The sequence below is a fragment of the Pelophylax lessonae genome (genome assembly GCF_965119305.1).
Source record: "Pelophylax lessonae genome assembly, chromosome: 11".
NCBI classification, from domain to species: domain Eukaryota; kingdom Metazoa; phylum Chordata; class Amphibia; order Anura; family Ranidae; genus Pelophylax; species Pelophylax lessonae.
In genome coordinates this window covers 30,367,826-30,389,290 of record NC_138778.1, presented here as the reverse complement: position 1 = coordinate 30,389,290, position 21,465 = coordinate 30,367,826, and the positions used below count along the sequence as shown (strand labels likewise).

The following is a 21,465-nucleotide window of genomic DNA, read 5'->3' as shown; positions in this document are numbered from 1 at the left end:
CCGCTTGACCGCCGACCATCGAAACAGTGCATGCGTGATGATGTTCTGGCCCTGATAAGATTTTAAATGAACGACCTTAACACCAACGTATAGAATATCGTTCGTTCGCAAACGAGACGACAGAATTTTTCGTTTTTTTCAAATGGGATTTTTCGTTCACAATATTGATATCGGTCACTGATGGCTGGGCATTAACGAGTAGAATATCGGCCGATCCTTCGCTGAACGGAAATTTTCGGCCGATTTTCTTATCGTGTATTTGGCCCAAAAATGACCAGGCCCTATTTTGCAATTCGGCACTGCATTACTTTGACAATTGCGCGGTCATGCGACGCTGTACCCAAATAAAATTGACGTCCTTTTTTTCCCCACAAATAGAGCTTTATTTTGGTGGTATTTGATCACCTGTGCAATTTTAATTTTTTGTGCTATAAATAAAAAAAGAGCAACAATTCTGAAAAAAAAAAACAGTATTTTTCACATTCTGCTATATGACATTCTCCAAAAAAAATTTAGAAATTAAAATTTTTTAACATTTTAGGCCAATTTGTTTTCTGCTACATATTTTTGGTATAAAAAAATCACAATAAGCCTATTTTGATTGGTTTGCGCAAAAGTTATCGCGTCTACTAACTACGGGAAAGATTTATGTAATTTTTATTGTTTTTTTCTTTACTAGTAATGGCGGCGATCTGCGATTTTTTGCGGGACTGCGACATTGCAGCAGACAGATCGGACCCCTATCTGACATTTTTGACACTTTTGGGGGTACCATTGACATGACTACAGAAATCAGTGCTAAAATATGCACTGTTACTGTAATAATGACACTGGCAGGGAAGGGGTTAACAGTATAGGTGATCAATGGGTTAAATGTGTCCCTAGGGAGTGATTCTAACTGTGGGGGGGGGGCGTGGCTTCTGAGATGACCACAGAGACATGTGATCCTATATAGCAGGATCACATGAGCTCTGTAATCATTTCAGGGAGAAGGACCGTCCGCTGTGTTTACAACAGCCGACCGTCCTTCTCTCTCAGCGGGGAGCGATCGTGGATGTCAGGCGGCAATGGGAGCCGCCTGACACCCGCATCGGCTTCCCCGCTGATGATCAGGGCGCTCGCCCCCTAGCTCCTCCCAGGCGAGCGGCGTAGATTTACGTCGTTTTGCCTGTACGAGCCAGCCTGCAGCCAGAAATATACAGGAGCTGGTTGGCAACTGGTTAAAGTGGAACTTTACTCTCTCAGTCAACATTTGCAAACTTTAATACATATGCTGCCAGCATTAGGAAGTAGATCTATAGGTATAGTATAATTACTTGTTTAAAACTTTTTTTTTTTATATACATTTCTTCAGTTGCTTCCTGGTTTATGGCCTAGGCCAAAACGATGTCATATATTCAAGGAGTCTTCATGAGCATTTTTTTATTTTAATGTATCTGGAAGAGGGAAGGGAGGGCTTTCTCAGCTAAGTATGCCCTCCTGCCTGCATGCCTAAGCTAAGGGCAAATGTATTGTAGCAAGTAAATGGCCTTCCTCAAGAAGGCTGTGGCTATAAATTCCGGAGGAGTTCTTTTCAAAGTGATTTCTCAACAAAATAAAGCATGCAGACATGGAGTGGATAGATGGGTTAGTTTGCTTTGAATAATAAAATGAATTAAATAGCATTTTCAGTTTGTGGTGCTCAGATACAGTTAAGTTCCACTTTAATTTGAGTTCTGTGTTATCCACTAAAGCTAGATTACAAAATACTCCTCAGAAGTGGGTCTGTTGGGCAGTTGTTTTATCATCAGTCATATTCAAATGTCTAAGGCATGTTTGAATGTGATTGGTGATAGCATGGGACTTGGTACTGGCACTTTGGTACATGAGGCTTTCTGTTTGTAATAGACATCAAGGAGACCGCAGTGAGTGTGATTTGGAATACATCTTCTGCATTACAAACAAGTAACAGAAGTTCTCTCCGGAATGCCAGAAAAACTGACTTTTGTGCACTGCTGCACCACAGCAGTGCTTGGGTAAAAACCTGACATCCTCAGCAGGAAGTACATTCATATTTTCTCTTCATATCGTACTTAAAGTGGTTGTAAAGCCTAAACATTTTTTTATCTTATTGCATTATTTACATTAAAGTAAAAAAAATGCTTAGGTGTCAGCATTAACCCCCCTTTACTTACCTGAGCCCTCATTCGATCCAGAGCCATGCACGCCTGCAGCTCTTCTCTCCTCTCAATTCTGGGTTTCACAGACTTTGCTGGGGCACTGGGAGCCATTGGCTTCCAGCGCTGTCAATCAAAGCCAGTGACAAGTGAGCGGGCGGTGAGACTAATGGGCCATACACACTATAAGATTTTCTGAAGACTTTTTCCTTTAGACTTACCAAAAACCATATAATATGAGGTCAAACCTAAACACTTTCAATTTGTATGCAATCTGGCAGGCCCTTGCACTACATAGAAAAGGTAAATCTGAAGGAAAAAGTCTTCAGAAAATCTTATAGTGTGTATGGCCCTTAAGTCCCGCTGTCTGTGTCAATGGATGCAGCAGTGGGGCTTGGGTGCAAGCATGCATAAGTGCCCCTATGGAAAGTGGCTTCCAATGGGGGCACTGGACAGAGGGGGGCTGGTCCAGGAGTGTCGGTGGGGGGACCTGAAAAGAGGAGGTTTGCGGCCGCTCTGTGCAATTCCATTGCACAGAGCAGGTAAGTATAAACATATTGTTTTTTTTTTTTTTTTTATTACCTTTACAATCACTTTAAGGAATATTCTTCATGATATATAGCACTTTTATGGCCATTATAAAATTTGTCAGATATAAAAAAAAAAGTTTAAAGTAACATATACACAAACTACATACTAGGGAGAATACAACTAGGGGAATCAATGGGAAAGAAGGATCTGGGGGTGTTGGTAGATCCTCAGCTTTATAACAGCAATTAATGCCAAGCTGCAGTTTCCAAAGTGAGTAAACTCTTTTCTTGTATTAAGAGAGGTATAGACTTCAGAGAGAAAGATATAATTTTGCCCCTGTACAAATAATTAGTAAGATTTAATCTGGAATATGCAGTTCAGTTTTGGACACTAGTTCTCAAAAAGGATATCGGGGAATTGGAGAAAGTGCAGAGAAGTGTAACCAAACTGAGTAGAGGCATGGAGGAGCTGAGGAAAAAGTAGAGGAACTGAATTTATTCTCTCTTGAGAAGAGGAGATAAGGGGGATATGATCAACATAAGGTACAGGGCCGGATTAAGAGCATCAAGGGCTTGGTGCTGAGGATTTTGAAGGGCCTTAAGGGCCGTGCCTTGGCATGCACCCAGAGGAGGAAGGGTGCAGCCATGCATGCCTAATTCAACATGGGATGCTGTCTCTGAAGCCCATAAACACATCCATGCATCAGCAACTGTCCCTCCTTGTCCGGCCTTCGTGCTGTGTGGGGAGGTTCTGAGGGAGCTGCCTGGGGAAGCGAGCATAGAAGCCAGACTTCTGTGTTTACAAGTGACAGAAGAGCGGTAACAGTGAATATGGCCAACCCGGGGCCTATATTAAGGTAGGGGCCTGGAGCTGCAGCTCCAATAGCCCCTATGTTAATCTGGCCCTGATAAGGTATATAGTGAACTTGGTGTTGAGTTATTCAGTTCATCACAGAGGACAAGGGGGCCACTCTTTGTGTCTGGAGGAAAAGAGATTTCATCTTCAAATACGAAAAGGTTTTTTCACAGTAAGAGCTGTGAAAATGTGGAATAGACTCCCTCTAGAGGTGGTGCTAGCCAGCTCAGTAGATTGCTTTAAAAAAAGGCCTGGATTTTTTCCTAAATAAACATAATTTAACTGGGTATTCACATTTATAGATAAGTAAGGTAAGTTGATCCACGAAATATCCGATTGCCTCTCGGGGGATCAGGAAGGAATTTTTTCCCCTGCTGGAGCAATTTGGATCATGCTTTCTGGGGTTTTTCACCTTCCTCTGGATCAACTGTGGGTATAGAATTGTGTATATGGGATTGTATAGTTGTTTTTTTTTTTATTGGTTGAACTAGATGGACTTGTGTCTTTTTTCAACCTGACTATGTAACTATGTAACTCTACCGAACGCTTATGAAGAGTAATGTTTCTTTGAAGTCTGCTGACAAACCCACACATATTGGAGTGTCGATCTCCTATTCTCCTTAGTGAAAACTTTGGATTCTCCCGCTGACTCCTATGTCACTACAAGGCTAGATGTTGGCAAGAGAAACAAATGAGCAGATCTACACTCCCCAAAGCATAGACTTCTCGGCAGACTTTCAGTGGAGGGTCTCTCCTCAATGGAGCAGTGTGGGACAGCACTTTTAGTTGAGTATTTTCTCCCTTTCTTTGCAATGATTTTTGGCCTAGGCTAATGTTGCTAGCCAATGATCTTCTCCGATCTATCCAGATACAAATCTGCTTGGCTACTGTGACTGAGTTCACTTAAACTCTGACATGATATTAAAGAGGTCATAGTCTCAGTATACACTTTCATTTAATAACATCAGCATTGTAGTGACAATACAAAAGATAGTTATTTTTGATAATCCAATATAAGCTTACATGAAAAATTGACTTTTAGGTTGTGAGTGCTGCCTGTCCGCTGGCAATCTCTTTCATTAACTTCCTGGATTTCCTGCATACTTTGCAGCTTCATCTTTGCTGTTTACTTTTGATTTTTAGGGACTACATATCCTATAGTACCTTGCTACCTGCAAGCAATGTGTCGCCGTCTGGAGTCAGGCTTGAAGACTAGTAGCTATAGCAGCTTACACAGGAACCAGCTGGATAGGAACACAGGCAGGTCACTCTGGCAGATGACACAGGCTCACCTGAGGTGCGGAATTGAAGTACTACCTGGTGTTCACCAGGGCTTCTGATGGTGGAGGTGGATTTAGCTGCGTGTTAGTACCAGGTCGCGGTCCTCAGGATCGTCCCACCAGGAGGTGAGCAAGCCAGGGTCCAGTAGCAGATATAGTAGGTTGGGATCAAGCAGAAGTGTAGTCTAGGAGTAGCCAAAGGTTGGTAACGAGTAGTTGCAGGTTGGGATTAGGCAGAAGCGTAGTCGAGGAACAAGCCAAGTGTTGAAAACGAACGGTAGCGAAGATACTGACGACAGCAGGAGAGACAAGCGAGATATTGGCTGATGAAGGCACAATATTCTGGCAAACAGGAAGTGCAAAGACATGGCTTAAATCAGGAAGTTCATGGGAGGAGCAAAGGGTTCAAGGTTCAAGGCAATTAAGATTCTTGGCAGGATCATTCAAGGATTTGTCCAGGGAGATGTCCAGCATTCCAGGTGGCTCAGTAAGTAGAGTCATTGCCAGGCACAGTGGAGGTTCCAGGTTCAAGTCCGGGTCCTGACACAATGTTTCCTGTACTGACTCTGCCTCCTAAAACTTCTACTCTCAGCACCTCTGTGAAACTTGTGACAAAGCAGTGCCTACTTTCACGGCATAGTGATTATGTGTCACAGAATTCAAGGAAGTAAATGTGTGGGAATCTTTACAAAGTATGTTTGCAAACTTAAAGTAGAACTATAGGAAAAACTTTTTTTTTTTTTTCATTTTGGATAGGTTGCAACCCCTGTCAGATTTTGTTTCGCAATCTGTGTCTCATTGCAGAGATTTCCCTTCATCTCCTGTCCATAGCTTAACAGGAAGCGAGAAGAAATCCCTGTAAATTAAGGGAATTCCCCAGGTCACAAGAACTAGTGTCCCTATTGGAAGATTTCCCCTCTATTACTTTTCTGAGGACAACCCAAAATGTGGGATTTTCTTTTACTTTAATTTCAATGATAATGGTAAACAGGACAAATATAAGGGATGAATCTTCCTAACGAGGGCACAGACAGCAATACAAATTGGCAAGTGTTCTAAATCCTCTCCACTCTATACAAAAAAAAAAAAAAAAAGTTTAGCTTTTAGTTATACTTTAAGATAATTCAGATCAATAGGTGTAGTCTACAAAAAATTAAATGTGTAAATGAATACATAAATTTACATTTTGATCATAGACCCTTGATGAGGGAAGTGGTTTAACCCATGCAAAGCGTCAGCTTCTTTATATGATTTTAATTATAATCATTAGGTGATATGGACACTTACCGTTTGGTCTCGTGCTCCTCCTTTTTGTTTGTGCTTTAAGTCACGTTTTGGATGCCTATTGAAGATCCTTCTATCCAAATGGGCCTGGAACAGTATTTCTTTTTCTTCATCAGACAGCATAAAAAAGACATTTAAAGAAACCCATGATCATTTGTTATAATCTGAATGTCCAGGCTTAAAACATTATAATCATACAGCCCTGCCTCTCGGGGTGTGTGTGTGCTGGTATTAACGGTCATCGTAAAAATATTAGCTACGTGTCAGTCTGTAAGGACCCTGTAACCGCTGACCTGTCTCCTGCCTTTTTTTTTTAAATTAAATCAGAGTTGTCCATCAATATTTGCATTAAGATCTTTAATTAGTCATGCATTTTGAGAATTCAAGTATTGTAAAATGGAGTTGCGCAGCCTATAAACATAATAATTATAGAAATAGTTAGGGCTTTTTTTCAGCTGGAACTTGGTGGAACCTTTGGCTCAGGCCCTCGCTCCCTGCTCACTACTATCACTTGTAAACACAGGGGTCTGGCTTCTGTATTTACAAGTGACAGCTTGTCTCGCAATGGCTTCCATAGATCTGATCACCGTGGTTGAGTTCCTGCACCTGTTTTCTGTGAAAAAAGTTCTGGAAATAGTTATGTTTAGGTGAATATATCTAAATCAATACTCAAATTTCAGGGGCGTAACTACAGGGGTTGCAGGGGTTGCAATTGCAACCAGGCCCCATGCTCCAGGGGGCCTGTGCGGCTCCCCTGTACACCTGGATAGGAGGGGCGGCGGGGGCAGCATGTAGAGAAATCACTGTCCTCCTTTTCCCTCCTGTAGCTGAGATTGGTTCCTCTGTATGTTGCCCCCGCCACTCCTCCTATCCAGTTCACTTGTGTCCTGCTGTCTCTGGGCCCCTGTGTGCTCCCCTGGTCCCCCCCCCCCACTGTGCTGCCCCCCCCTGGTACCCCCCCCCACTGTGCTCCCTCCCCTCTCCTGCCGGCTGCTGCAGGGGATGTGTCACAATAGAGAACCGGGAAGGGGTCACTAAATATGTAATTTACCAGCTCCTTCCTTTTCTGAATGGACAGAGTCATAGTCAGTGACAGTGTAAAAAAATTTAATAAAATGATAAAAAACAATACGATTAAAATACCAAAAAATAAAAACTGCTGACACCAGTGGGGGAACTTCCAGGGTCACAAAGGTCACACTTGGGACCGGGCCCTGGCATTCCACCACCGTGGGGAGGACCCAAGATGGCAGGAAGGGGGCCCCTTGCAGAACCTGTGAAAGGGTCCCACTGCAGTACCGTAATAAAGGGCCCCACAATGAGAGTAAAGGGCTCCAGGATCAGTGGGAAGAGCCCCAGGCTTGAAGGGAAGCGCCCCGGCCAGGGATGGGCCCTTCATGGTTTCTTGCACCGGGGGCCCTGAAGGTTCTAGTTACGCCTCTGTCAAAATTCATAAAGTGATAAAACCCACAATCTCTTAGAAAAGTCCATATGTAAAAAAAGTGACACATCTAATGTTCAATTGTGATATTATCCAAAAAGTCCAGTTCCTTGTTATAAGTGACTCCACATATAATAGTATGTAGAAAGATGGTGTGCTTCCACCTCTATATAACACCTCCTTGTTCACAGAACTCTCACATTAGTAATTATTCAAATATGCCTTTTAGTGAAATCTCAGTAGATGTTATAGTGATCCTCAGCTCCAAACATCATCCTAGTAGACCCACATGCCTTGTTCAAAATTGGGGTACTGGTCCCTTTAAGGTGCCGATATATGCGCTTATCACTACATGGTAAGACAAAAGCATAATGCCTCCCATAGTGTAGTATTACAATTTACTAATTTATTATATTAAAACAACTCTTACATTACAATCATTGCATTGAAAAAATGCATTGAAAGATTCAAATACTCAGAAACTGCCTTCCGTCTTTTACATCACTTCTGGTCCGGGATGCTCTACACGTTACGTCACGGGACTTCTTCAGTTAATAATTAATTATAATTAGAAAAAAAAATATATAAAAAAAAATCCCGTAATCAAATAGGCGTCATCCATAATTGTATATTGAAAAGAAAAAAGTAATAAGATTGGACTTTAATCACTTGGCGACCGCCGCACGACTATTAACTGCGGCGGACAGCCCCGTACAGGCAAAGTGACGTAGTTCTACGTCGCTAGCCTGAGAGCCTCTAGGGGGTGAGCGCGCGCCCCCAGAGGTGCGCTCCCGCCCCCGCTCGTTCCCTAACCCGATGTCCGCCAGTCACTCGCGATCTCCCCGTGGAGAGGGAGAAAGGCAGGCGGCTAATGTAAACAAAGCCGTCTGTCATTCTCCCTGATCTAACTGCATCATATGATCCTGCTATGTAGGATCGTATGTCTCTGTGGTTACATCACTAGCCACACCCCTTTACAGTTAGAAGCACGCCCCTAGGGACACACTTAACCCCTGCATCACCAATAAAGTTAACCCCTTCCCTGCCAGTGTCATTTTTACAGTAACAGTGCATATGTATAGCACTAATTACTGTAGTAATGTCACTGGTACCCCCAAAAGTGTCAAAAATGTCAGTCAAGAGTCTAATCTGTCCGCCGCAATGTCGCAGTCCCTCAAAAAAATCGCAGATCGCCGCTATTACGCATTAAAAAAACACCAAAAATGACAGAAATCTTTCCCTTAGTTAGTAAACGCAATAACTTTTGCGCAAACCAATCAAAATACGCTTATTGCGATTTTTTTTACAAAACATATGTAGTTGAAAACAAATTGGTCTAAAATGTTTAAAAAAAAATAATTTTTACATTTTTTTGGGGGGGGAATTTCATATAAAAAAATTTGGAAAATATTGTTATTTTTTCAAAATCGTCACTCTTTTTTTGTTTATAGCGCAAAAAGTAAAAATTGCACAGGTGATCAAATACCACCAAAAGAAAGCCCTGTTTGTGGGAAAAAAAGAACGTCAATTTCATTTGGGTACAGCATCGCACGACCGCGCAATTGTCCGTTAAAGTCACGCAGTGCCGAATCGCAAAATACCCCCTGGTCTTTCAGCAGCAAAATCCTCCGGGGCTTAAGTGGTTAAGGGCCATAAAAGAAGGGGTGCTAACAATCGTATGTATAAAAAGTATAAATGTATGGAATCAATACAAAACACCTAACCTAGGAATAGAGCTTTAGCCACTAGAGGAATAGGTCACTTGAGGGGATTTCTGTGATATCGGGGCTAAGCTTCCCCCATCACGGCAGATACAGGATACTTGCCTGTCTGTGTTTCCTTTGGGCTCTGTAAAATTAAATCTATATAGAGAATCACTCCAATATATGGTCTCGGCGCCTTTCCCAGAGGAGGAATCATCCCATGCTTGCGCAGTCGATCAGATCAGTGGTGTATTTAGGTTTTGTGCTGCCCTAGGCCTAACTATGCTTGGGCACCCCCTAATTTACATATGACCCACCCCTTCCTGTAAAGGCCACACCCCTTCCTGTTACCCGCCCTGTCATCTGTAAACCACAGACCATAACGACAGTCTATCAGTGCCCTTCAATACAGCCTCATCAGTTCCCATAAGTTCAGCCTCATCAGTTCCCATAAGTTCAGCCTCATCAGTGCCCATCAGTGCAGCCTCATTAGTTTCCATCAGTGGCCATCAATGCAAAATATCAGTGCCCATCAGGACAGCATATCAGTGCGGCCTCGTGCCCATCAGTGCAGCACATCAGTTGCCCATCAGTGCAGCACATTGGTTGCCCATCAGTGCAGCATATCAGTTGCCCATCAGTGCAGCTTATCAGTGCTGCCTTATTAGTGCAGCTTATCAGTGTCACCTCATCAGTGCCGCCTTATCGGTGCCCATTAGTACAGCCTTATGTCACTGGATTAGTAAGGATTACTCCTTTCTTTTGGGATATTTGGATTTGTGTTTGCTGCCACTGATTTGTAATCATAGGATTATTTCACTTATTTGTATAATAAATAGGACGTCCATAGTCATTATACAAATAAGTGAAATAATCAGTGGCAGCAAACACAAATATATCCAAGTACAAGTATATCCAAATATCTTATAAGCCGGCGGGGACCCTTTTCGTGTGGGAGCTGGGAGGAGGCTATTTTTTTTTTGTGCGGGTTGCAGCTTTTTTGCTGCCCCCCTGCAAAGTGCTGCCCTAGGCCTGGGCCTTGTTGGCCTAGGCCAAGATACAGCACTGGATCAGATACGCAATGTAGGGTCCATATAGCTCTGAAGAAGCTGATGGCGAAACGCGTTGGCTTTGAAGACCCCATTTGCATATTTCGGACCGTTTATTTATTTTAATTTGCACTACAAATTTATGTTTCACTATGTATTGTATCATTTTGGATATCTGGATTTTATCTTTGTGGATTCAATAAATTTATACTTTTTATACATATGATTGTTAGCAATCCTTTTATGGCCCTTAAAGTGCAATCTTATTACTTTTTTTTTTTTTTTTCAATAGAAAAAAATGTATAATTACTTGACTCTCCTACTTTGAAAACTGATTCACTTGTTACTATTCATCTGCATGAGATCAAGGCAACTAAATGGGTAAGAACCGCCATATCTTGAGGGTCCTGTCAGCTCCAGAGTATTCTTTAAATAAAAAAAGCAAAATATAGGAGAACATGATGTATATAATGGATAGCACAAGTAGTAAAATATAAGAACAGATATTCAGATTTTCTATAAGCCCATTCATGACTGACAGGAGTGCAGTATACAACTTTTAGAAGCTTCCACTGCACATGTGCAGCATCTATCAACCAAATCCGGAAGAACATAATGGGCAAGGGTCTGACTGTGCTTGAGTAGTTTGCTGATGGTCAATCTGTCCTTCTGTGGTCAACCTAATCATTAGCTATTTCCAATATTATATCCACTTCACTTCCTGTATATAGGAACAGCTCATCCTTATATCCCTTAAATAGCAATTGACACATTACAAACCCCCTCATTATATTGAGTTAAGTGAAGCAAATTGTTGAAAAGAGAGAACAACACAATGAAGGAATTAGTCATGTAGTCTACTCAGTGCTAATCTGGGCTTTAACCTTTCTCAGGATCCTGGATGGAGAGGTCAGCAATTGTTAAAAGGAGTTCTGTAGATTTGATTGCTGGCTGCTACCTGGTGTTTTGCTCTGAATAACCCGATAATGGAGCTGATGTCTCGTTAGAACAGATTTTTTTTTTTTTTTTTGTCCTACTATTGTGAAAACTTCTAAGAAGGCAATACCAAACTGTGTTTCTGGACTGCTGAGGAGTTTTTTTTACGGGCCGATTACACAACATCCGTGTTTTATGGTGCTGTTTTATTAAAGAAATATCATAAAACTCAATGTTTTGCAGACACTTAAAAATGTATACGATTCCCCTGTGTGCTTCATTTTAGAAAGTGCGAAATTACAAAACCCGAGTCGCAAGCAGTCCGTGTCCAGAAGTCTGAAGCATCTTTTCCACTCATCGAACAAATTTGTCAAGACATTAAAAAGGTGGGTCATGTCTGAACTGGCAAAATTAAATCTGACTTGTTTCTCTAAAATTGCTTTTATTTTTCTTTGCTTACTTGATGGAAATATGTTTTTTTTTTTCCCTCATAAATAGCAATGCACAGAGAAAATATCTGTGAGTACACTTGGCAGGGCCTTTTTTTCCCCCAAGTGTTTTAATGTACTTTTTTGTATATGTAATATTATGACTATAGACCCTGTATATATTCACTTTGAATATCAGAACTTTGTATAATTATACCTTTGCAAAAGATTTGCTGTTTTCTTAAATATGCATTATAATAATCATCCAAAGGCTAAATATAATATGATAAAATTATAATAAAAATAATAATAATAATAATAATAATGTATATAGTTTGTAGATAACTAATCTACTTAACATAGAAACATAGAATGTGTCGGCAGATAAGAACCATTTGGCCCATCTAGTCTGCCCAATATATCTGAATCCTATGAATAGTCCCTGGCCCTATCTTGTATGAAGGATAGCCTTATGCCTATCCCATGCATGCTTAAACTCCTTCACTGTATTTGCAGCTACCACTTCTGCAGGAAGGTTATTCCATGCATCCACTACTCTCTCAGTAAAGTAATACTTCCTCATATTACTTTTAAACCTTTGCCCCTCTAATTTAAAACGGTGTCCTCTTGTGGTAGTTTTTCTTCTTTTTTTGTTTTTTTTATTTTTTTTTATTTTACTTGTTTATGACATATGCAGGCTCTGCCTCTTTCTGAATAGTGTGGTCTAATAACTTTGCTTCACTGCTTCTCATGTCTGTCTGGGTCATGTTGGCCTGATTGAAATCAGCATAAATGATTTTGTTTTAGTCACTAGGAAACTGTACACTTGAGCTCAAAAAAGTGATGTGTAGCTCACACATTGATAGCTAATGAATTAAGACTTACAAGTCCAGAATTTTTTTAATAGTCCCCCAAAAAAAGGTCAAATTAATTTTATGAGTGCAGAGCATTATAGATCTGCCTCCTGACTGTGCGTCACCACAGCATCCATGCACTTACATAAAATGATGTAGAAGTCTCTGCATTGTTAAAAAACAAAAAACATTAAAATAAATAAAAGTAAGTACTGTATAAAGAAAGCATAAAATACACATAGGGGAGAGCTCAGAGTTGAGATTTTGACTTTTTATTTTTTGAAATTGCAGTTCACTGCTCTAGATACATGTACCTTGTATACCTTTTCGTGTTTTGTCCTGATAAAAACTGTGCTATAAGAAGATAGTGTAAAAGATTCTAGAGGACCCCCCTTTCCCTTTTTCCTTAAAGTGGAGTTCCACCCATTTTTAATAAATTAGATTACATAGATGTATGTAATTCCCCTTTAAAACGACTTTTACCAATTGAAAGTTTTTTTTTTTTTTTGCTAGTAAATACCTGATTTTCTGCTTTATTTATCCTCTTCTCACTTCCGGGTCTGTTCGGCGATTACGTCATTCGGCGATTCGCAGTGTGTGCTGGGATGGCATGAAATCTTGCATTATTACACAGGAGATGAGCTGCCCTGCGTGCTCTGCCCCACCTCCTCTCAGTGAGCTGTATGTATGTAGTGTATTGAGGCTGTGCTCCGCCCCGCCTCCTCTCAGTGAGCTCAGTGAGGATATAATGCTTTCAGTCCTCGCTCACTGAGAGGAGTCGGGGCGGAGGCGGGGCGGAGCACAGCCTAAATACACTACATACATACAGCTCACTGAGAGGAGGCGGGGCAGAGGCGGGGCAGAACACACAGTACAGCTCATCTCCTGTGAAATAATGCGAGATTTCATGCCCTGAGATAAATCCCAGCACACACTGGGAATTGCCGGATGACGTAATCGCCAACCGGACCCGGAAGTGAGAAGAGGATAAATAAAGCAGAAAATCAGGTATTTACTAGCAACAACAACAAAAAAAAACTTTCCATTGGTAAAAGTCGTTTTAAAGGGGATTACATACATCTAAAGTGACTAAAATGGGTGGAACTCCACTTTAACTTAACCTTCTTTTTTTTTTATTTGTACAATAAGGGGCACAGGATGACCTTTCATGTTCATAGGGTTATACTGTTGCCCTCAGAATGAAAACTGACAAACAAGAGATGTAAGGACAGTCCAATATATGCTCTGCCCTGCAACCTGCTGTTGTGGCCACGTCCATCTGAGAGATCTTGACAGTCTGGTCCTAGAATATGTCTCGGGATCCTGATTCTGCTCTAATGGACCCATCTGTCTAAAACCTGAAGCTCTTGTTTGTGGCCCCGCTCTGAAGTTGATGGGCTAGGTGTTACTATTTGCCAAATTTCCAGAATGGGATGCGTTTTAGTACTTAGTATGTGGAGGCTCAAATGTTGGTCTGCAGAACCCTAGCGCACAAAATGCCTCTTTTGTGTGCCCTTTGATGGGTAACACCTCTTTGAGGAATCCTTGTACAAAGGGAGTCATTGGAGACAAAAGGCCCATTTGCCCATAGAGAAAAAGACTAAACCTCCTGGCAAACACTCTTCTTATTAGCCTAAAAAATTTCCTTTAATTTTTCTCAGGCCTTCAAGTTCAAAGCAAAGCCTGGATCTCAGTTCTGCCACAGATTCTGCCCCCCCCCCCCCAATCCTCCAGCTCCACAAATAAGTCCTCCCCTCTCAGAGTGGGGGAACATTTGCTGCCCTTTGCAGTCATTTGGTCATGTGTGTCAGTAAACCTGTATAACTGAATACATATCCTGTGTCCTGTATAGTACTCAAAGAAAATAATTTTACAAAGTAAAGCAAAAATCTTATTTTATGTCTTGTACTGGCCTACAGACCAGACTAAAGGAAGGGGAGGAAAGGGGTGTAAGCATATTGGACCCTAATTCTCCATATAACTTGCTATTACTCAAGTAGGTTTTCCAATTTGCTTGAGCAAAGCCACAAACTATGGTTGAATATAGTAGGTCTTCTATAAAGTTAGGGTTGCACAGGTAATTTTTAATCTAAGGGACTGAAAAAAAATATCCTAGTGCCAATATTGATATTGTGCTACTGCAGCAGATTGTTGGGTAAGTCTTAGGGCACTAGTCTCCTATACTTAAATGTGAAAATAAATCTTCCAAGAATCTTATATATGAGAGGTTGTTGAACAATTTTTCTTTTGCTCGCATATAGGACTATGGAGAAGAAGAGGAATGAATTGCTATGTTTCTGGTATCCATTTAAATTGCATCACTGTGCATTCCAGAGAGATCAATTTCTCAGCTGTACTGCTTAAAATATCTTATACAGCAGTTCACATTTAAAATACTTTGATAAAAAAGACTGATATCGTTAGATTTTAGTAGCACAACTGAATCACAAAAATTGCCCATACAGCACTGGAGTAAGGCTAATTGAGAAGCAGCTAAAGTAAACTCCAACTAATCCTATTTTTGATTGTGGACAGAGGTAGGAAGAATTAAAATCTCTCTTCGGTTTTCTACCCTTATTGCCTGCCCTGATGAGAGATAGTCATTGGGACAAGAATAAAAAGGAAATGTCCCAACGGGGCAAATACAGCAATACGTCCAGCCAGCCATATATGGAACAAATTTCTTTCCTGCAACCATGGTTTGCAGGAAAGAAATTCACCCGATTCCACCATCAACACAGACAGTGTTGATGCGAGAATCCCTCCTGCCAGGCCATTGTCTTATCCCAAAAGGGGGTGGGCAAGGGAAGCCATCCCCGCCAGTAAATGACATTCATTATCGCTAGCGGCTGCTATAGGATCCACTAGTGATAATCTCAAGAGAATCCGACAGGCTGGTTGTACCCAAGTTGATTGATCAATCATCGTGGTAAATTCAGCCTGCCCATCAAAGGGTTTGAATAGTGTAGTGTATGGCCAGCTTAACCCTTCCCTATATATTAAAAAAGAATAGCGCACACATGCAAAAGAAATTACTACCAAATTTGAAGACAATCCATAAATAAAAATGGGGATTTGGTCCCACCATATGGCCATATAGTGCTCAAGCCCACCACTACGTCAAAGTACCCCATTATCAGTGGGGTTTTTTTTTTTTACCTACACTATCCATGAAAAAGAGATGAATCCAGCCTTTCTAACCCTTGGAGATAATACTCCTTGCTGGGAAAGATGTGCAAATGCACTACAGGGGACTCCTCCTATATCCACTTGATAGTGGACACTGATAGAGTACAGGTGTGTGTGGGGGGTGGGGTGGGGTGCTCAACCTCGGTAGTCTGGTCAGACCGAATATATAATAAACAAGCAAAAATTTTTTGGGGGAGCATACCCATGTATTTCTAAAGCTGGTGCAGCTATGAACTAAAAGACATGCATATTAAAAAAGAATAGCGCACACATGCAAAAGAAATTACTACCAAATTTGAAGACAATCCATAAATAAAAATGGGGATTTGGTCCCACCATACGGCCATATAGTGCTCAAGCCCACCACTACGTCAAAGTACCCCATTATCAGTGGGTTTTTTTTTTTTTTTTTTACCTACACTATCAATGAAAAAGAGATGAATCCAGCCTTTCTAACCCTTGGAGATAATACTCCTTGCTGGGAAAGATGTGCAAATGCACTACAGGGGACTCCTCCTATAACCCTTCCCTATACTTTTGAAAAAGAAAAAACAAATATATTTGGGTTAGCATTTCTATTTAAAGAGTAACTCCACTTTTGTTGAGAAAAAAAAAACATTCCCCTCTGGGTGATTTATGTGTATCACAAGGATTTTAACAATCTTTGTTGCAGATTCCTACCTTTTGTTGTTCTGAAGAAGTCCCTGTGTGTTTGTCTGTGTCCATGTGGGAAAGTGAGTCTAATGGGAGTGGTTTCATAATTATCAATCTGCTGCACCTGCAGGGCTCTAATGAGGAAAGATGCTGGGCCTGCATCCCTTTAGCTGAGGTTTCCTATTGAAAGTATCTCACTGAAAATTACTTTTTTTGCAGGGGATGTCTAAAATCTGACTTATGTCTTGGTTCAGACTTCTGGGAAAATTGGTGAGCCAATCACACAAGCAGGAAATTATGTCTCTGGGGGGCGTTCTGTACACATTCTGTATACAGAACACCTCCAGGTAGCCATATTGCATTTTCAGAAAATTACAGAGCAGCAGATTGAAAAGGAAAGATACGTTTTAATAACATTCAATTACAATAAGACTTGTGTTGCAACTGTATACGCTATATTATTTTTTCTTTGTTTGCTATTTTTCTTCCCACAAAAGAGTTAGCCTTTAGGCTGAGTTGCTAATCACTTTGACTAATATATGTACTACCATGAGGGAGTTTATAGAAACATATACAAATGTGTAAATTAACTCTAACAAGAAAATATGGAACAGCGGGCAAAGAAAAAAAAGTTATATCTTGGTGGCCTGTGTTATTTTGATGAGAAAAATATGACCTTAATATATTAGCCCATACAGCCGTGGCTAAACGTTTTGAAGGATCAAAATATTAATTTTCACAAATCCTTCTGCCTCAGTTTTTATTATAACAACTTTCATATACTGCAGAATGTTACGAAGAGTGATCAGATGAATTTCAATTAATTGCAAAGTCCCTCTTTGCCATGAAAATTAATTATTCATATAAAAACCATTTCCACTGCATTTGTGAAGAAGGCTTTAGGGCACTCAAGAAAGTCCAGCGAGCACCAGGACCGTCTCCTACAGTTGATTCAGCTGTGGGATCAGGGCACCACCAGTGCAGAGCTTCTCTCCAGGAAAAACATCAGGGACCGACTGATATTCAGCAAAAGGTACAAGGATTGGACTGCTGAGAACTGGGGTCAAGTCATTTTCTCTGATGAATCCCCTCTCCGATTGTTTGGGGCATCCGGAAAAAACCTTGTCCAGAGAAGAAATGGTGAGTGCTACCATCAGTCCTGTCTCATGCCAACAGTAAAGTATCCTGAGACCATTCATGCACGGGGGTTACTTCTCAGCCAAGGGAGTGGGCTCACTTACAATTTTGCCTAAGAACACAACCATGAATAAAGAGTGATACAAAAATGTCTTGCAACTTCTCCCAACCACCCAAGAACAGTTTGTTGAGGAACAATGCCCTTTCCAGCATGATGAAGCACCTTGCCATAAGACAAAAGTGATAACTAAGTGGCTTGGGGAACAAAATCGACATTTGGGGTCCATAGCCAGGAAACTCCCAAGACCTTAATCCCATTAACAACTTGTGGTCAGTCTTCAAGAGGCGGGTGAACAAAAAAAACCCCTACAAATTCTGACAAACTCCAAGCATTGTATATGCAAGAATGGGCTTCCATCAGTCAGGATATGGGCCAGAAGTTGATTGACAGCATGCCAAGGCAAATTGCAGAGGTCCTGAAAAAGAAGGGTGAACACTGCAAATATTGACTCTTTGCATAAACTTAATGTAATTGTCAATAAAAGCCTTTGACGCTTATAAAATGCTTGTAATTACACTTCAGTATTCCCAAGTAACATCGAACAAAAAGATCTAAAAACACTGAAGTAGGAGACTTTGTGAAAATTAATATTCTCAAAACTTTTGGTCACGGCGGTGTTCTGTATGAAAATAAACATTTTGAGCTTAAAATAGCCAAACATTTATTCACTGAATTCACAGACCGTAATGGATCTTATGTTGCCTTTGCCAACCTCCGTCATCCTCAGCCTTCTTAGAGAACGAGTCATTTGTTAAACTCGGAATTTCCCAGGAAATCTTTTGTTTTTTGAGAATGTTTAATTACCTTTTGTAATATTGTTTGGTAGCTGAAAAATGCACAAATGGTTGCAGTCTAGTGTCCGTAGAATCCAATAGACTAGTCCATTCCTCGGCCTACCAATCAGAAGCACTGGGTGCCAGAAACATACCGAAATAAAAAGTAATAATTATGCCATTTTAAAGTATCTTTGTCAATGTATTTTTTGGTTACTATGTTCCTTTTGCAGGGGTTTGTACATAGCTGTGATATTTTACTACAAAGATAACATGTTAGTGACCAATGAAGATCACATACCTATTGTGGAAATCGATGATTCTTGTACTAGTTCCATTATGCAAGATTTTCTCTGGTTTACAAAGGTAAACTTCTCTTCTTTTATTATTCTCCTGTGCTAAATCCAAGTGTAATGTGATATCTAGTTTACCCCAGGAACTGTCTCTAAAACTCATGATTGTACTATTCATTATCAATCATGCTTGTATTAAAACTGCTTCCACTTTTCTGGTATGCTTCTACAGCTGTGTAAAATAATTCAATATTGTAATAACATTATATAGTAAAACTTTGGATTGCGAGCATAATTTGTTCCGGAAACATGCTTGTAATCCAAAGCACTCGTACATCAAAGCAAATTTCCCCATAAGAAATAATGGAAACTCAGATGATTCGTTCCACAGCCATTTATTTATAAGTCCTTCAGTTTATAGTCCATAAAAAAAAGATTATAGCAATGTGATAGGTTGTATAACCAAAAAATGTCCTTTCAAAAATGGCGCCTCCACAAGGGGATGGGAAGCAAAATCCAGCAGGAGCTACAGAGTATAAAAGAGAAGAGAGGCGCCTCTAAGTGTAGCAATATGGTTACATTTAATGAAGGTTCAACATTTAGCAACTCACTTGATGATCAACTGCTTGCCGATCAGCCGCCGTAGTTTTCCTGCAGCAGGCCGGCGCAACAACGTACCTTTACGTTGCTTTGCGGGGCCGCTAGTGGGGGCAGGCACATGCCCATTCGCCACAGGGGAAGCTAATCAGCTAATCAGCAGGTCCAGTGACTGCGATTGCCGCCAGGCACCCGCAGTCGCTCCCCGTGGAGACAGAACGGCTGTTCTGTCAGTTATGAACACAGGGATCCTGTGTTCCTCTTATTTAGGAACACAGGTCTCTGTGTTCATGCAGTTCATGCATGCTCTGTGTTCATGCAGCAAGCCCATCCCCCACACAGAAAGCTCTATTTCTGGGAAAAAAAGGACATCAATTTTATTTGGGTAAAGCATTGCACGACCGTGTAATTGTTAAAATAACGCATTTTGTAATTGATAGGTAAAATAACGCAAATTTATCGCATAAAATTGGCCTGGTCATTAAGGGGGTAAATGTTTCTGGTCCAGAAGTGGTTAAAAGAGGCACATCTAAGTATGCAGGCATCCAGGGTAAAGCTGTCCACATAGACCGTCCTCCACACCACCGGCTCTCACCACTCTCAGTCTCCAGTGGTGACCGGGAAGACTTCCCTGCAGTAGAGCGATCTAAAAAGCGAGGCTTGAAGTGCTTGTGGAGCGCAGCGTGGAAGGAATAAGGTTGTTAGTGGTGCAGAGGATGTGGACAGCTTTACCACGGATACCTGCATACTTAGATGTGCCTGTTTTTAATCATCAATGTTTATGATGAGTTAAGATTAGCAATGTGTTTATGTTTTTTTTTTTTATTATTATTTATACACACTATTATGTTAAATTATTTATATGTGTTGTGAAGCATTAGAGCCGGTCCACACTTGCGCGACTTGTCAGGCGACTTGTCAGCCGGACAAGTCGCGCTCCCTCGCGGTCCATCGACCGCTACAGGACCTGTTCTAATAGGAGCGACACAAGTTGTTCCGACTTAGAAAAAGGGATCTGTACTACTTCGGGGTGACCTCGGAGCGACTTGCATAGACTTCCATTATGTGAAGTCCCTGCAAGTCGTGGTGCATGGTAATGCACAAGTCGCCCCCGAAGTAGTAAGGAGTCGTGTCGCCTCAGTGTGAACCGGCTCTAAGAGTATTTTTGCATTATTAATTCACTAATTATGATTGTTTATTATTAATTTTCGCTGAAGCACTGAGTATTTATAATTTGTAGAGGAGGGATGTGCATGCACTTGCGTGTTTTTCTGAATGGTAATAACATTACCTGTATTATGTTTTGGAGAGCCCAGACCAACCCATTCTATGATGCTAACCTCAACACAACATGTGCAATGGTTCCAAATAATGTCAATGTTATGATGAGGCTAAAAATAATGTTTAAAAATATATATTTTTTGGTAAATATGGAATATTGCAAATTAGTACTGTATATTTAATACAGTGTATATACAGTATATTTTTTGCGCTATCAGGTGGAGCTTTAGGCACCTTTTCACATGTGTAAATCCGTCTTTTTGTAGCCTATTAAAAAAAAAAAAACCTTTATTTACAGGCTTCCATTGTAAACGGGCCTTTTAGTTTAATGACTTTATGGTCATGTGATATTTGATATCAGCCATACGTATCCCCTCCCCAGTGCTGGCTCTCTGGTCATGAAATCAGGAAGTAATCTTTCTTTAGGTAATCTAAGAATATTGATTTAGGCAGCTCTAGAGTACACTCAAGCAAAAAGTGTGCAGGTCAATTTTGGACAAGACCATGCCCTAAGGAGCTACTTTACCTTGCAGTTATAGTAAACCTTTTTGCCCATAAAGTTTTTTAACTGTATACGCACAACATAGAAACAGATTTCTTCTTTATGCAAACTAAAAAAAATGGGATGGTACTAAATCCTTAGAAAAAAATGATATAACTATATGTTGCGAGAAACAAAAGTGTTCAAATAATAATGTGTACTTTCAAATGTATAATACACAAATGGTAAAAAGAATAATAAACATAAACATCACATAATGCAGGGCTCGATAAACCCCGGGCGCCAGGTCGCATTGGCGACTAGAATTAGCGACCTGGCGTCTGGGGTGCACTGCAGGAGGTGTCCTGTCCCTTTTGCGCCCCCCCCACCCACTCCCCGAGTGCACGGACTACCGCGCCATCCAATAATTGAGGCCACGGCTTTTCAGCCTTCTTCAGTGAGAGAACGAGGAACTGGCGCCC

The 21,465-nt window shown here is 40.9% G+C and overlaps 1 protein-coding gene across 1 annotated transcript in view; it reads left to right on the top strand.

The window, feature by feature from the left end:
• The window catches only part of ANKFN1 (ankyrin repeat and fibronectin type III domain containing 1), a 556,552-nt gene that overhangs the window by 364,593 nt on the left and 170,494 nt on the right, over positions 1 to 21,465 (top strand). The window contains exons 8-9 of the mRNA XM_082271748.1: positions 11,522 to 11,621; positions 18,565 to 18,697. Coding sequence (XP_082127874.1) covers positions 11,522 to 11,621; positions 18,565 to 18,697 — 233 coding nt within the window. The remainder of the gene's footprint in view (positions 1 to 11,521; positions 11,622 to 18,564; positions 18,698 to 21,465) is intronic.